At 30.7% G+C, this 17,022-nt stretch overlaps 1 protein-coding gene across 19 annotated transcripts in view; it reads right to left on the minus strand.

Moving 5' to 3' along the window:
- Positions 1-17,022, minus strand: part of LOC130675935 (disks large 1 tumor suppressor protein) — a 251,336-nt gene that overhangs the window by 31,290 nt on the left and 203,024 nt on the right. For all 19 annotated transcript variants that reach the window (XM_057481858.1, XM_057481857.1, XM_057481864.1 and 16 more), the window contains 4 exons: positions 11,975-12,250; positions 10,001-10,213; positions 8,463-8,613; positions 7,663-7,795 (listed from right to left, as the gene is read on the minus strand). In XM_057481858.1, coding sequence (XP_057337841.1) covers positions 7,663-7,795; positions 8,463-8,613; positions 10,001-10,213; positions 11,975-12,250 — 773 coding nt within the window. The remainder of the gene's footprint in view (positions 1-7,662; positions 7,796-8,462; positions 8,614-10,000; positions 10,214-11,974; positions 12,251-17,022) is intronic.

Genomic DNA, 17,022 nt, shown 5'->3' on the forward strand with positions numbered 1-17,022 from the left:
CTTAAATGTAAATTTAACTATTTTTTTCTGCTTTAATAATTTACCTTCGGATTCGTAAGATTTAATTAATCATAAAAATGATAAATTTATTATTTTAAATGGAAAACATTTTTTATTCAAATTTATTATTAAATCATGAGTCATTTAATTACGAGTGATTTTAATGCTTGGTATTTAGTTTTACTCATCGCCACGAGATAATTCAGTTATGAATGTTAAACATAAAAAAAAAATAAATAAACAAGTATTTTATTATTTTTAAATGTTATTAAAACATAAACGTTGTTATTTTGATAGATAACAATGTTAAATGCGAATTTCTCTCAAGCATTTAGCTGTCATAATAACATTGTTTATTGAGTTTAAAATCTAAAGAATGATAAAAATGAAGATGGATAGGAAAATAAAAATTTTAAAATTATGTTAATTATTATGAATACTGACAAACTGTTAAAGAGTAAATGAATAGTAGATGAGATGGATAATAGTAGAGAGTAAACAAAGTTTTCATCTGACGATGGTGCTGCGTCAATGACCCGAATAACTTTTTCAATAGAAGGTGATGTTAACTCTTGCTGTATTCATATGAACTGAGAAATATATATATATACATATATATATATATATATTTCTCTTCATCAACGTGAATTCTGGCAGCAAGAGAGCTGCTTCTACTTCTATAACCAGTGGCTAGAGTCGTTGACTAACTTCCTGAATCAGTGCTGGCTGTCCTATGAAAGGATCCTATTCGCTCATTTTCCTTTGCTACTTGTCTCTCTGTACTCTGCATGGATTATATATATATATATATATATATATATATATATATATATATATATATAGTATAGTTGTAATATTAGACAAACTGCAAGCACGAAATTGCCAAATGTAATTTTACTCTCGCTTCAAGGGATGAATGGTTTTATACAAAATATTCACTTTCTTTTTATCATCATCATTTTTTTTACATATTAAAATTCTATAATTTAAAATTATGCATTAGTAATTCCACAGAAAAAAATTATTATTAATTTTTTTTTTAAATTAAAAAATTTAATTACAGTAATTATTAAGTAGTAATTATTGTTTTTTAAAATGTCATTAACTTTTTATATATTATCAAGACTAATTAAAATTAATTATTGTTTGTTATTTTTTTTTATAAATTAAGTAATTTGCTTTGTTAATTATTTTTGTGATTAGTGTGAAATATAAGGGGTTTAAGAAGTTTAATTAGGATCAATAAATTCATTTTACGTATTTTTAACGCCTCGATGATTCGATCCACAAAGTTTTACGACTCAGGGAGATCTTCTGGTTAAATACGCTCGACAAGGAAACTAAGAGGAAGATGAAAAAAATAAAAAATAGAATAGGAAGAGGAAAAGGAAGAATAGGTAGTTAAAGCAAAAGAATAGAAAATGTAGATGTGGAATAAGAATAAGAAGAAAAAGAATAGAAATAAAAAAATGAAGGGTAAGGAGTGATGAAACTTATTCGTATTGCACGAACATCATAAGATAAAAAGAGAACAAGAGAACAGATGAAATAAACTTGTCGAGCGAGTAACGAGGATGAATGAATTTCGCCCAAGTTATTCCGTGAGGAAATTTGCGCGTCAAGTCATGAGTAGAAAATTGTGAGATCTGCGTTTAATTTATCTTGTCTGATTCTACTTGAAACTAATTTTAAATGGAAAAAGAAAAATCATTTTTTCTGTCTATTATAATGTATTTTTTATTTTTTATTATTTCTAGCGCCAACTCTCGGGTACTTTGTATTTATCTTCTGCAGTAACTAATTAACATTTAAATATCTTCATTATATTTCTAAGTGTTCGATCTTGAATAATTAACGCGGTTTTTAATTATTTTTAGACTCTGATAAAGACTAACTCGGAAAAATAATACGTATCAGCATCTCCAGATAAACCGACATAAATAATAATTTTTAATACACGCAGAGAATTTTACGGTATATTTTACATAAAAAATTTATAAAAAAATTACTATAGTCATAGTGACATAAGGGCAGTATGGAATTAATTTACAAATTACCGATAACGTAGAAATTTTTAAAATACATCAAACAGAATTTAAGAAATTTAAATTTCTTGGATAAAATTTAATCTGTTGCTTTGTCAAAATTACAATGCACCTTGTAAATTCTATTCAATGTATTTTTAAAATTTCTACAGTATCGGTAATTTGTACAATAATTCCATACTGTCCTCATGTTACTATGACATAGTAATTTTTCTATAAATTTTTTATATAAAAAATACTATGAAATTCTCTGCGTATGTAGATTTTGATTAGTTCACTTCAATGTCCGAGTTGTTTATAGACAAGTAAGATGATAAATTTCGGGCTGTGCATATATTTATAATAATATTTAAGGGAATGCGAGCTCTTTCCAAAGTGCAATTTGTGTCGCTCCTTACCCTCGTTACCTATTACGTCACGTTTCGCGGCATACATACAATAGTTAATGAACTGTTCTCAGTATTATCAACGACCGCGATAACCGCACAATTGAAAGCCTTCGTTTCAGGCATCAAAGCACATTGATTATGATCCCGTCAATAACTGCTTTACACTTTATAGATTATAGGTTTAACGACTATATATCGGCTTGTTATGATAACGATTAATAATGAGGTTTATGTATATACCTTTATTAAAAAACTTACTCATATTTTATTTTTTCCCATATTAACTCCCACAACAATTAAGTCAATATAAAATTTTCGTACTGAATAGAAGGTCTAAGGTTCGAGTCTCGTTAAAACTAATTATAATATTGTTATCTTAAATAAATTCCAACTATACAGTTGTTTATAATTAAAATTATAAATTTTCAAACATAAAAAATTAATTTTTCAATTTATTAAATTTTGTTTCGACATACTGTGGACGTCGTAAATAAAGAAAAAAATTAATTCTACTGTTTTGAATTAATTAATAAAACAAAGTGGCTTGAGAAGTATTCAAACTAAACAATACACTTTATCGTGATTAATTAAAAGTATTAATCAGTTTCCTGTACACTACCTGACGGTTACTCAATCCGTTGTTACTTTCATTGTTCATAAATGTGCTTGTCAAGGACATCGCGTAATATGAAATAACAACTTCAATGTCTAGTTTTTTTTTTTATAGAATTATGTAATATTTTTTATCTTATATTTTTCGTAACTCAAACTATTACCGAGTACAATCGCGTCAGCGTTAAGAAAATATCCCAAGTAAAAATTGTATTTGTCGAGTTTGAAATTGTCGCTGTGTCAGCAGCAGGCAATTCCCGTTTAAAATATAGATATAGATATATGTCTATATCTATATGTGTTATGTAAATCTACGGGTACGTATGAACTCTTCTTAGCATAACTGATTTTCTTTTATTTTTTTTCTCGAGTTTACATTGTGAACTAGATTCCGCGGGATAGTAATTTCACGTAGCTCAACGTCAAAGAGAAACGTGAGCGTAGAAAAAATTAAATTTTTTTATCTTTCTCTACATATGCTTTAGTACGTGTTGGGATAACTATACTCACGGATGACAATGTGACCACTGGATAAAAAAGCCTGAAGGTTTTCAAATACCCTCATCTTTTTCTTTCTCCCTTTACATATATACATAATTAAATACTTCACTTTTTATCTTCTAATCCTCTATTATACTCTCTCGTCTCATTGTCAGTCAAAACAAAGTACAGTTTTTTCTTAACTTAATTCCCTTCTAAAATAAAAACTAGAATTAACTTATCAATCTTTTTCTTACGACAAAAAAATTTTTTTCCTTAACTAAATAGGGTGCCCCGAGTAAAAAAAAAAATTTGGACTTAATTCTCAAAGTTCTCAATGAAGTTTTTGAGGATAAATTTATAATTTAAAGATGGACAATAGTATAGAAAGTTATCCTAGTTGAGTCCTCAAAGAAGTAGTTACGACCGATTTTACCACTTTGAGGACTAAAATGGAATAACATAATCCGGATTAGAGCCTCGAAATACTCAAAACATACAGGAATAATTTTATCCACATTTGAACCTCAAAAGTCTCATTCGTCGTATTCTCTCCCATTTTTCTATATAAAATTTTTCAAAGTCCGAATTATAACTTTTCATTCGTTGAGAATTTCGAGGCCTTACTTATAATTTAAAATCGATCAATTATCTGCATTTAGACCTCATAGTTCTTATTGAAGATTTTGAGTACTAAAGTAGAGTTACTTTCTGGGCGGCAAATAAAACATCAAAGGAATTGAGGCTTTTGAGGATTAAACTAGAATTTGTTTTTTGACTCGGGTGATCAGTTCAGTAAATTAACATGACCAGTAAATGAACATTATTTAATTTTTACCTGCATCATTTAGAATATAATCACAATTAAATGTAGAAAATACTTCATTGTTGTTCGCTTAACAACTTTGAGAAGTTCAATTGTAATTTTGCTGTATCTTTCTACATTAAAATATTGAATAGTATGACCGTTCTTTCACTGGCTAAGTCATTTACTGGCTCAGTCTCTATTTAAAAATTTTAAAATAAATTGATGGCATTGTTCAGAGCAAAAAATGTAATAATAATTTATCAGGTGAATCAATCATCGACAATATAATACTATATATTTTTTTCTTTCGTGACAGAACGGTGTGCATGTTGCCTGACCCTGGCCTACTGCATCTGAAAGCGGGATTATATATGTTCGGAACTGGCGTACCACTGCCAAGAAATTCCGCCGCCTTCCCTCCCTTATAATATCCACCACATGTATACCGTCCTCGCCAACTATATAATACAGCTCCCGAGTACACACACAAACACTGAGAAAGTTCAAGTGCTACGAGCATTGAACATACTTATGATTTTGAGTGCCTACTTGGGCCACATTATGCTCTCTGTTGATAAGGGCCTTCTATTCAGACCATTACGACTTTTTATTTTTATTTAGCTTTTAAATTTTCTTCCGACTTTACCAAGTTACATATTTTATATTTTATAATAAAAGATATTCAAGTTATTTCATAAATTCCACTTCGATATAAAATTTTTGATAAATTATTTCTTAAATTTTCCTTAGTTATTTTTATTGCAGGATTATTGAATTTATTAAAATAAAAAATGATTAATTATGCAATAAATTCAATGGAAATAGTGATAAATTGATATTGTAGAGAGTAAAATATCTATAATTTAACTAAAAAGTAATAATCTCAAAACCATAGATTGCGGACGGTCAGGAAGTTCATTTAAGCCGTTTGTCCGCGGTTAAGATGATATACGAATACCTATGGCATGAGTACTTTCAGCGAATTACGTGAGTGGGTTGTCGCTGGGATTTATTATTGTTCTAATGGCATGGGAGAGAAGCCACTCTTCTATATGAATACATATATACTATGTATAGATAGACATATACATTTAGTAGAATAAATGTCCACGCTATATATGTACTCATAAAAAAAAATCACTTCTCGAATAGAATTTAAAAAATCGTAATTTTCAGGATCGATAGAAAATTATTTTCATTTAATCTACTGTAGAGTCACCATTGTCGTAAGTTCAATAGCTTCACTACGAAATATTTTTCGCCTTTTATATTTTAAATGAAAAAAAAATCCCTTTTAATGTCAGCATTTTTTTTTTTTAATATTTTATTATTATTATTATTTTTTTCTCTCATTATTTAATTTCTTATTACCTCAATAAAAGTTTCAAGACGACGGAAAATTTTTTGCTTCAAATTACATTAAGGAACATGAATGCCAGCTAAAAAATTTCGTTTGAGTACGTGCAAACAAGTACCACCCATTTTTTACTACACTAGCTCATTTTATTTCTCATTACAAGACTAAGTAATTTGTAGCATGAAAACTTTTATTTTTTATGGTCTGCTAAGTGCTACGACAAGTTTACTAATATTATAGACGTCAAATATACACTGTAACAAATCGGGAGTGAATACGGATTTTATTCAAATCCGAATTCACTCCGTCACTTAAAGTTCCGGAGTTTAAAAAAAATCACCGCATGCGGAGTGAATAGAGATTTTTATGGGCGAAGTGATTTCGGAGTGATGCGGATTTTATATCAATCCGCATTCACTCCGATCCGGAGTTTTAATATTTATATAAATTTATATTCAATTCACTCCGAGGGAATGAAATAAATAACAAGTCAGCCACTCCGCGTTCACTAAAAAAATTTTTTACAGTATAAATTTAAACAATTAAAATTTATTAAATTGACCCGAGTCAAAAAACAAATTCTAGTTTAATCCACAAAAGTCGCAATTCCTTTGATGTTTTATTTGCCGCCCACACGGAAAGATTGGGACCCGACTGGTTACTGTTCTGCACTCGACTCAATACGGTGCTGGAAAAAAATGCTCGATTGTGGTGCAGCACTACACTGATTACTGTGCGGAACCTGACTGAGTCGTGTGGGCAAATCACTCAGTCAGGTTCCGCACAGTAATCAGTGTAGTGCTGCACCACAATCGAGCATTTTTTTCCAGCACCGTACTGAGTCAGGTGCAGAACAGTAACCAGTCGGGTTCCAATCTTTCCGTGCAGTAAGTAACTCTACTTTAGTACTCAAAATCCTCAATGAGAACTATGAGGTCTAAATACGAATAATTTATCGATTTCAAGTTATAACTGAGACCTTAAAATTCTCGATTAATGAAAAGTTATAATTCGGAATTTGAAAAATTTTAGATAGAAAAAGAGAGGGGAGAGAATACTCCGAACGAGACTTTGAGGTTCAAATGCAGATAAAATTATTTCTTTATGTTTTGAGTATTTTGAGGCTCTAATCCAGATAATGTTATCCCAGTTTAGTCCTCAAAGTAGTAAAATAGGGCGTAACTACTACTTTGAAGACTAAATTGATCCTTAAAAACTTCATTGAGAACTTAGAGACTTAAATCCGAATTTCTTTTTTGACTCAGGGAATTTCATCTGGTTGTAAATACTCTTGTCTAATAATTAATTATTTGGATTAGTGAGATAAAAGGGAAATAGTTTAGTATGTGCCGGATTAGAGAAAGCAATAAAGAGATTTAAAGATTGAGAAGGATTTTGATGTTCGGAGGTTGAATTTCTCAATTACAATGACAAGACAACAATAGTGGGTTAGGTGTGTTTGTGTGCACGTGACTTTAGAGCTCGATGGGGTTAACGTTGAGCGACAGGTCAATGGAAGGATGCCCAACTATACTACGATCAGTATATCGTGTCCGATCCAATGCCTGGTCTATTCGATAAGCCCTTAATCCATTGGCAATTAGCTCGAGCAGTGGCTAGCATAATTCCTACCGGCCCATCTCATGTCCCCTGATCATCTTCCTTTCCCTCTATAAGTATATCTATATATAGTTCTGATACACATACGGCCAATGTCCAGCTGACCGTATGCATAATTAACTGATCTTTCTATTTCTATTTCAAATTCAATTCAATCCATTCTATTTTTTTTTTTTTTGTAATCAACGCTGATATTTTTTTGTAAGATACCGATTTTATTTATGGATGATTTATTTATAAAAAAGTTATATTTGTTTATCTTTAAAATGAGTTTTTAAAATATGAAGAGACTCGTGAAAAAGCAATAAATTTTTTTATCTGTAAAGAAAGAAATAAATATATTAAACTCACCGTGAGATGTCTTCCTGAGATACTGCTCGTGGTGTTACTGCTCCATGAAGTGCCAGTGAAGAAGCATGCCGCGATTCTTGTGAATATGCCAGTGAATTATTTTCCAATGCCGTTACCGAGCCATTTTGTTTACCTTAAGAAAGCGGAAATAAAAAAAATATATTTTAATCAAGCGAAGCGTAAGTCGTTGGTAATTAAAAATAAAAGAAAATAAATTTGTAATTCTGTGTGAAGAAAAGCGTAATTTTTTTTTTATAATTATTTTTTTTCTTCAATTACTTTCTTGTAATTGAAAAAAATTGTTTACGATGGATGAATAATTAAAATTAAAGTGATTTTAATTAATTTCTTTTCTTTAGTTTCTTTATTCATTTATTGAAATGGATTCTGTAATAAAGTATATACACATATTTTTTTTGTTTTTGAGTTTCTGTTGACGTGAAAAAAAAAAGGCGGCAAGCAGGGTGAGATTTCCGGTTTTCATGCTAGAGATTGCAAACAAAAGAGAGCTGACCGGGTGTATATGCCAAGTAAAGTTGGTTTTATCTCGCGCGACGTGAAACTTTTATCGAGCGGAAGGCCGTAGACGGTTTCTGGTTTTGAACCTTTGAAGGCAGTGAAAAATTTTTCGAGCAAGTTATGTAGTTTACAGAGTTTTCTTTTGAGTCTGTATACTTTACACAATACAGAAAAGTCGGTGGTGTTACAGTAACTTGCGGTTCGTCGTATGAAAAGCGTCCAATGTTGTGTATAAAAAATAAGGAAAAAGAAAGTGGATCCGTTGACCAGTGTGTGCTTACGTGGTTGTGGTGAAAGCGAGTGGTCTGAAGCCGGTGGCGGTGGTGGCAGTACGCCTTCCGGTTTGGCGACCAGCAAAACTACCCTGTCTTGAGTTGCTTTCAAAGTCGCCACTGCTTCCTCGTGTGTTACATTTTCCAAGTTTTTATCACCCTGTAAACAAATAAACAAGTCAAAAATAATTACAACGTCAGTGTTTGGATTCAAATAAAATTTTTTATGTTAATGTTTTTTCGCTCGGTAAATTCTGTTAATTGTTAAATGTTTACGACAAGTAGTTGGCGCGCATTACTGCTGTACTATATATTTTTTTTGGTCCCTAGCTACACCGAATAACTAATTAGCGAAGCGAATTATTTGCGAAACGACAAGAAGCGTCTGGACACTGATGGTACGGTGTAGTTTTTTTAAGGGTGTATAATAGAGAGAGAGAAAAGCTGAGCATAAGTAAAAAGACAGATAGATAGTGAGTTTGAGAACGAGAGGAAGCGAGAGTGTGCAGGATCGATAATGGCCTTTCTTATTGCTACTGTCTGAAGTGAGAAGTTCCTTTTGGCGAACGAAAACGCTGGCGCACTAACGGTGGTCATTATTGCGACGTCGTTAGTACACCAGGTTAGTACACCGTAACAAAAAATAAAAAAAAAAATGTATATATACATAAAGATAAAAAGGAAGAGAAAAAAAATGGTTTGCTTCCATTCTCGTTTGTTACATCGGAAATGCGATTATAAGCCCAACGAATCGCAAACTCGTAGTCTTCCGGTTGCACAGGTGGTCATAAACTTTTGACAAAGTCATGGAGAATTTAAAGTTTTAACCCGTTATAATATTTTTCATTTTAATTAATTCCTTTAAATTTAACGGTCTATTTAAAAAAAAAAAAAAAAAGTATATTGCTCTTGAAAATTTATCGAAAGTGATCAAAATAGGGAAATTGAATAATAAAATATCTATTTGCTAGAAATTGCTGGCTTTAGTATTTTATATTTTATTCTTTTCTATTTTATAAGATTTTTTTCATTTGCCCTTTGGATAACAGCGGGAGATCCCTAGGGATGACCAAGATAAATCGGTCTATTGCGAAAACCGAAATACGTGGGGGAGTCGTCAAAGTAGAAAATCGCGAAAAGGCTTTCCACTAGATTGTGCTACGTGCAGACGTCGGGTAAAGCTATCAATTACCGCCACGGTGACCTAACTCTACAGCCTAATCTATTTCTCCCATCCGCACTTAACCATCCATTTGTTGCGGACTCGCTATAGTAAACAGCAACGTACTCGTATAGATATAGACACAGATATAAAGAAAGGGAATTCAAGTGAGAGAAAAAGAAAAAAGTAAATCCTTTTTTTTTGACGTACCAATAAAACAGTCTGCTTTTGATAAATTACTGGGTTATTACTATTGTTATTTTTTTTTACCTGAATTATTAATTATTTATTCCAACTTTCGTGATAAAAAGTTTTAACTTAAGGTTAAAAACAGTTTTTTATTCATTAAAAAGCAATTATTGGTTTGGAATTGTATTGAACTTACCAAGCTGTTTCTGACAGCGACTAATTTGTCACCAACAATGAGACGTCCGTCAACCTGTGCCGCTCCACCATCCATAATTTTCGTGACGTAAATTCCATTATCACCGGGTATGTGTTGATTACCGATACCTCCGGCAATACTGAACCCAAGACCTTTGGAACCTTTTATTAATTCTATCTCGGTTAGATGCGTGTGTCTTCGTCTTCGCACATACTGAAAATTAAAATTTTAAATTAAAAACTAAATTACTTACTTATATAGGGGAAGGGGGGGGGGCAAAACGGGGTACCCCCAAAATTTTATAAAAAAAAATTTTATATTTTAAATGGTTTTTAAACATTCCAAAATCACTTCTGTAAATATAATTAAGCGTTACTTGGAATTTTTTTTGGTAAACTTTTTCAAAAATCAATTGTCAGTTGAAAAATATTAATGACGTTTGTTTTATGATAAAAACTATTTAAAATTTTTTTTCTTCTTTTGTATCCAATAAACATGTAAAATATAATTTTTCTTCATGTAAATTACTTAAAAAAAATTCAACTTAATCAAATTCCTTTAAAATCCAGAAATTTTTTTTTTACCTTTTTTAGGGGGTACCCCACTTTGCCCGCAGAAATGAAAAATTTTTTTTCTCAACGGTAACTGAAAATTTCTTCTATTTACTTTGAATATCATTAAAAAAAAAAGATTTAGCGTATTTGAGTCCTCGAAAATTTGGTATTTCCTTAAGTACCCCCTTTTTCCCCTCCCTCCCCTATTTTTAGCAGAAAGTGAGTAATTTATGGCATAATATTTATTTGTTATTTGTGAAAACAAATCACGAAAATATTTACTTAATTTTTTATACTTTCGCGGGCATAAAAAAATAACAGTTTACTTATTATATCAACGTGTACGTTTATTTTTACAACTGAAAATAAACGTTATTGTATAATATGGAAGTTGAATAAATATATTGTAGGATATATAGAAATATAAAAAAACAATGAGTATACAAAAGCAATATCATGTTTATCGGAATGGATCAATGATTTATATCTAAGGTAATATGTCAGAAAATGTTGCGAGATAGAAAATTGGTTTTTATATATACATCTATATAAATAAATATAGATATACGGATGTATAAAAGTAAGTATATAAAGTAGTAATTCACAAAAATCGACGCATCGATTCGTAGCTACGTCAGCCATTTCTTTTCAAATATCACGAGCAGTAGAAAAAAAAGTTTCCTGGGATAAGGGAGTTGACTGAACAGACGCGTTCTCTCGAGAGAAAAACCTCTCAGGGAGTGAAAAAAAACCATTCATATATATGTATATACCAGAGGAATAATGTACAGGAGGACTTATTCCAATCCCAACAATTCTGGATACAACTTGAACGATATATGGGTATTCGACCGAGTCTCTAAACGATAATTGGACATTTAGAGATCTTACTATCGGACCCTTGACATTTCCAATAGACTCGAGGACTCAATCAATTTATTTTCTTCTTCCTTTTAATTTTTATTTCGGAGTCGCAGTTTACGGATTACTTTTTTTGCGATAATTAGGGTCATTTTTATTTAATAAAAAAATTGAATGGTGTAAAGTTTAAGTAGAGGAAGAAAAAAATAATAATTGACGGTTAGAAATATTTTTTTTTCAACGTCTCAAGAAACTCGGGCACACTGACGTGGACCCCTCGTACACCCATGAGACCATCGTTCATTTCATGTCAGATACAAGAAGTCTTCCGTAAGTCGAGAGAAGTTTCTCACTGAGAGAGATATTAATGCGCGTCGGCCGTGGGCACACTAGCAGTCAGAAAAGTGAGAAATGGTAGTGGATAAAAAATGTTTAAGAAATGTCGAGTGCAAAGTATTAAAGTATCAAAGAGTGAACAATGTTGATGAAAAAAAGTGAGAGTAAAAAAATTTAATGATGATGATGATGATGATGACAATGATGGCATGGTCAGACTCACCAATTTGACAGTATTTCCGGCTTTTTTAAGCGCGTCGACCGCTGATGCATGGGGGACATCGACAACTGATACTTCATTCACCTGGAGTATCGTGTCATTGACACGTAAACGCCCGTCTGCTGATGCTGCACCGCCTGGTATAAGCTTTGTGATATAAATTGCTGTATCGTTGCCAAAGTGCGGATTGTCAGTGCCACCAGCGATACTGAAACCCAAACCCGCACCACCTCGTTCCAGTATAATTTCTTCATACTCCCAGTCATCATCTCCATTCGCCTGTTAACAATTCATTATAAATTATTATTATTATCTAATTAATATAAAACTAATCAATAGTAAAATATTTTTTAACATCAGTTAAATTTTTAAAACGTTTATTCATAGAATAAAAAAAAATTATTATTTGAAAATAATAATAGTGAAAATTTAATTAACAAAATTCTCAAATTAAATAAAATATATAAAAACTGTATGCCAAAATACAGAAATATTTTACGTAATTGATAATTTAGTAATTAAAAATTAATTTTTTATTAAACCGTCAGCAACTAAAATAATACTTTGAGCTTAAAAAAAAAACTACGGAGTTGAAACATTATTATTGAGAACCGGATATTAAATCGAAAAATATATATATTTATCCAGGAAATATCGTAGGCGTATTTAATTTTTCACAAACACGCGATGGCATTCCGACTGATAAGTAATTAATTGCCACAATTATTTTATCCAAGAGGGAAGCGAGTTTGAAATTATTACGTAGACATATAACATTATGATACAACATGTGTATATTTATATATATGTATACATGTAAAATACCATTGGCCGTGTAGCGAGATTGTGGTACGTCCACGTCGTAGCAATCATCGTCAACGCACTGGCATATCACTTCTCTCGTGTAATATTGTGTCCGTACACCACCGCTCTATATATTCTATATATCTCGAAAACTATAATACTATATTCTAACATTTAACTAGTCCGTATAACAATTGTGCTCGTGTTACTATTACATATTATATGTATGCGCTGCTTCAAAACAAGCTCACGCAACGCTCCATGACGTGACGACTGTGACGTTCATTACGTGCAGCCTATTATACAACACACCGAGAGTTTCATTACTCACACACGCACACACGCACACGATTATTTAATTTTTTTTTAAAGATACATTTTATTTAAACATTCACTGCCAAGGCAAACAGACAAGTGATGTAAGGAAAATAAAACATGAAACACTTTTCAATTTTATTTCTCTCTTGTCTTCACTATACTACACTACTAATTATTATTATTATTTTTTTAAAAATTTCATGACGCGCAGAGAAGTGAACTAAATTACAAAAAAAATGTAAACGTTTAAATCACAGCGTTATAAACTTTTAAAACTGACGTGTAAAAAATGTACACCGTGGTGACGATTATACTCCACCTATATCCCTGTGAATATTATTTCCGACTGACTATTTTCAACTGACTGTGAAAATATACTCAAGGGGAGGAGTACAGTGGATGAAGGAATACAGGGGGGTGCTAAATACAGAGTCAGCAACTGTACTCTGGTTGTCACATCGACTACGACATAGACATAGACAACGACGTATGCTATCCGAAATAACTCTCTCGCGGTCATATGCTGCTACCACACGCACTCGTCACACCTCCGAGTGTATTTAATTCCTGTGCTGAATTTTGGCTTAACGCCGCCACAATTTATTTATCACCTTGTCGTACGTACCCGAGAACTTTTTATTATTACATATATCTGTATCGCGATTCGAGTTGACGCGTCGAAACAGATGATTGGACTGAATATCTACCGAGTTATGTACCCACCACTACATATCCACCTCGAAGTTTAAGTTTAAACCCGTGTTGCATTGAGTTGATGAAAATGTTCAGTGAGTTTTCAAATATTTGTTTTTGTATGTATAGAGTGAATTTGGTTGGGTCGTATAGCGGACAAAGTAAAAGCTCGCGGAATTCATATTTGTTTGATATATGCATATATGTACTAAATCTATGGTAAATAGTTTGCTGGAAACACAACTGATAATATTCGTTTATAAAATGAAAGATAGCTTTTACGATAGTTAGCTTTTAGAATGTATTTTGTGTTAGAAAATGTTTGATTTTAATTACATTTTTTGTTTTAACTCATTTTAAGAATAAATAATTTAACCTTCTGAAATTGAAGTTTTTTTTTTTAACAATTACCATTTAATTAAAGCATTTTCAAATTTATATAAAAATATATAGGGGAGAGGGGGGCAAAGTGGGCCCCTTAAGGAAAATAATTATAATATCATTTATTTTTTTACGCGTTTACTTCTTTTTAGACCCTTGATACTTATTTTCACTTCATTATGCTGCGTCCATTAAAATTGAAAAATCGAAAATTAGGGGCAAAGTGAGCGCTCCAAAAAATTTCGGATTTGATATTTTTTATTCTTTACACGTGTGATATTTGCAAATAACTATAAAACAATTGTATTTTCATAACATAAAAATCATTTTAATAGTCTGTCTGCTGCGATATAACTTTAAAACGTAATTTTGTTATCTTTAATTTTCTCTATAAATTATATTTAATGAACAGTTTTGGTGGTCTATTTTAGCCCTCATTATATAAGAAATTTCGATAAGCTGATTAACCGTCCGAATTTATTGGCGTATAGAAAATTTTGAGGGGTCTACTTTATCCCCTCCTCCACTCTAAACACACAGAAAAAAATAAACTGTAAAAATTAGTCTTTGAAATTATAACCCGGAACCTGGGTGCCAGCATAGGGAATCTTAAAATTCCGACTGATAAATTTTATAGTACGTTTTATAAATTTTTAATGTTTGAGTTACGATTTTTAAAGTTAGAATTTCTATTGTTCCTGCATAGACAATAAATTTGATGATCCTGAAGTTAGCAGACAGTTAAAAATTTTCGAATTTTTGTTTGAACGGCTTAATTTAAAAAAAAAATAAAAATAAAAATATCCACATGTAGAAAATTTAGTAAACTATAGGTGCAATTTTTTTAAATATTTTTTTTTTTTATTAATTATCATTTTTAAAAAAATCCTAAAATTATAAGACGTCGGCTAACTTCAGTATCATTGAATTTGAATATTTAATCTATAACTATTTACTTTTTAATTATAAATAAAAGAATTACTATTTAGAATGATAGTATTTACTGATTACTTTATCATTATATTACTTGTCGTTTCTCAAATCATATAGTTCATTTTTTTCAGTGCAAGGAAATTAAAAAAAAATATCTGGGAAGCTTATAATTTCTTTTTTCTATTTAATGCAGATATAATTGAAATAAAACTAACTATGAGATACGGGGGTTAATGTTACACTTATTATTAAAGCAGTGAATAAAATAGCCAGTAGCCACGTGGTTGCGCGTAGTGTGTGTTTAGTTGCACTTGTCGCGTGGCTACGAGCCGGAAACGACATTTGGAGCATGTCGAGTGTCTTGTATTACCTGCAGCAAACTCGTTCAGATATCTCTGCTAAACAATAATGAGCGCCGAGGTCGGTAGCAACATTATACGCAGTTTCATTATGTCATCGTCATATTTAATAGTGCACTTGTATGCACACATGTATATTACATATATTTAATAGCACTAACACATTAGAAAAATAATTAATTGTCATTAAAAAACAGTTGAATTTAAAACTGAAAGATGAATAAATTTTTCTACTTCTTTTTTTGTTATAACTTTTGATACTCTGACAATTTGAATCTTTATTTATAAATTTTATTGTTGAGGTAACGTTGGATTAAAGTTAGTTAATTTAATTGCTGATACTGATATTTATTTGAGTATTTATAGACGATGACTATGAGGATATTTGAAAGTGAGTACATTAACAAAGTCCAAGTACTCTTTTGAAAACTCCTCCCATTTCTAATACCAAACATTTGATTCTGACGATGAATACTTTCGTCTACGAGTGTACCAGCTCGTACCCGGAAGGGATCAGTGCATTAAGAAAATTGGAATATCTCCAAGTTTATTCGATTTTCATTGTTATACTAAATTGCAAGATAGATACCAATTATTATAATTATGTATCAAAATTATAAAAATTAATATTGATTAAATTTCATACTTTAATTCCAAGTGAAAAAGAAAATACATATAATTTTTTTTTGTTTTGTTACTTTAGAACGATTTAGGTCAATTAACATTAGTATAGATATTTTTAATGACGTTTGAAAAAAACTTAAACTCGGGATTTGAGTGTCTAAAGGAATTAGAGAGAATAAATTAATGAGAAAATTTTTGAAATAAAATAAAAATTTAAATAAGTAAATAAAATGTGTCTGCAGTTAAATGATAGAAATTACAAGTTTGAGAGCAAGTAAAAGAAGTTTGATAAATTTAAATTTCTACAAAACTTTTCATCCGTAATATCCCTCATACCTGACGTAAATAAATATCTGAGCTAAGAGTTTTAAGTGGCTAAAAGGATGCGCCCATCAAGAATTCAAAATTAATTTATTCATTGATAACTAATTAATTAATTAACTTACTAACAATAATCTGTTAACTTTAACGCCTTACACTCTGTTTGTAAACATAAAGTAAGATTGACAACAGATTTATTTATAAAAATATAATATATTTAATATATGATTCGAAAAAGGGAAAATATTGATATTTAAAATACCGGCATTTATTTATAAAATTATGACATAAAAAATATCAAAATCTGTATGTAACTTTTTAAATTTATAAAACCTCCATAAGCCCGGACAAGAGCTTTACATGAACAGCCACATATTTTATAATTCTTTCTTTGAACGAACAAAAAAATCTATATAGGAAGCTTCAGAAATTAGAATCATAACTCTTTGGAATTTTTTTGTTCAAAGCTAGCAAAAAAAAATCGTTTTTAAAATTTCATACGACAGCTTTCATCTATTTTCCTTTTATTTTCATTTTTTTATGCCGAAAAAAATGAGGAAAAAAAACTTCTTAAGTGCATAATAAATTATCGCCACCTGTATTATCGACAAAGCCATG

Source organism: Microplitis mediator, chromosome 10 (assembly GCF_029852145.1).
Source record: "Microplitis mediator isolate UGA2020A chromosome 10, iyMicMedi2.1, whole genome shotgun sequence".
Classification (NCBI taxonomy): domain Eukaryota; kingdom Metazoa; phylum Arthropoda; class Insecta; order Hymenoptera; family Braconidae; genus Microplitis; species Microplitis mediator.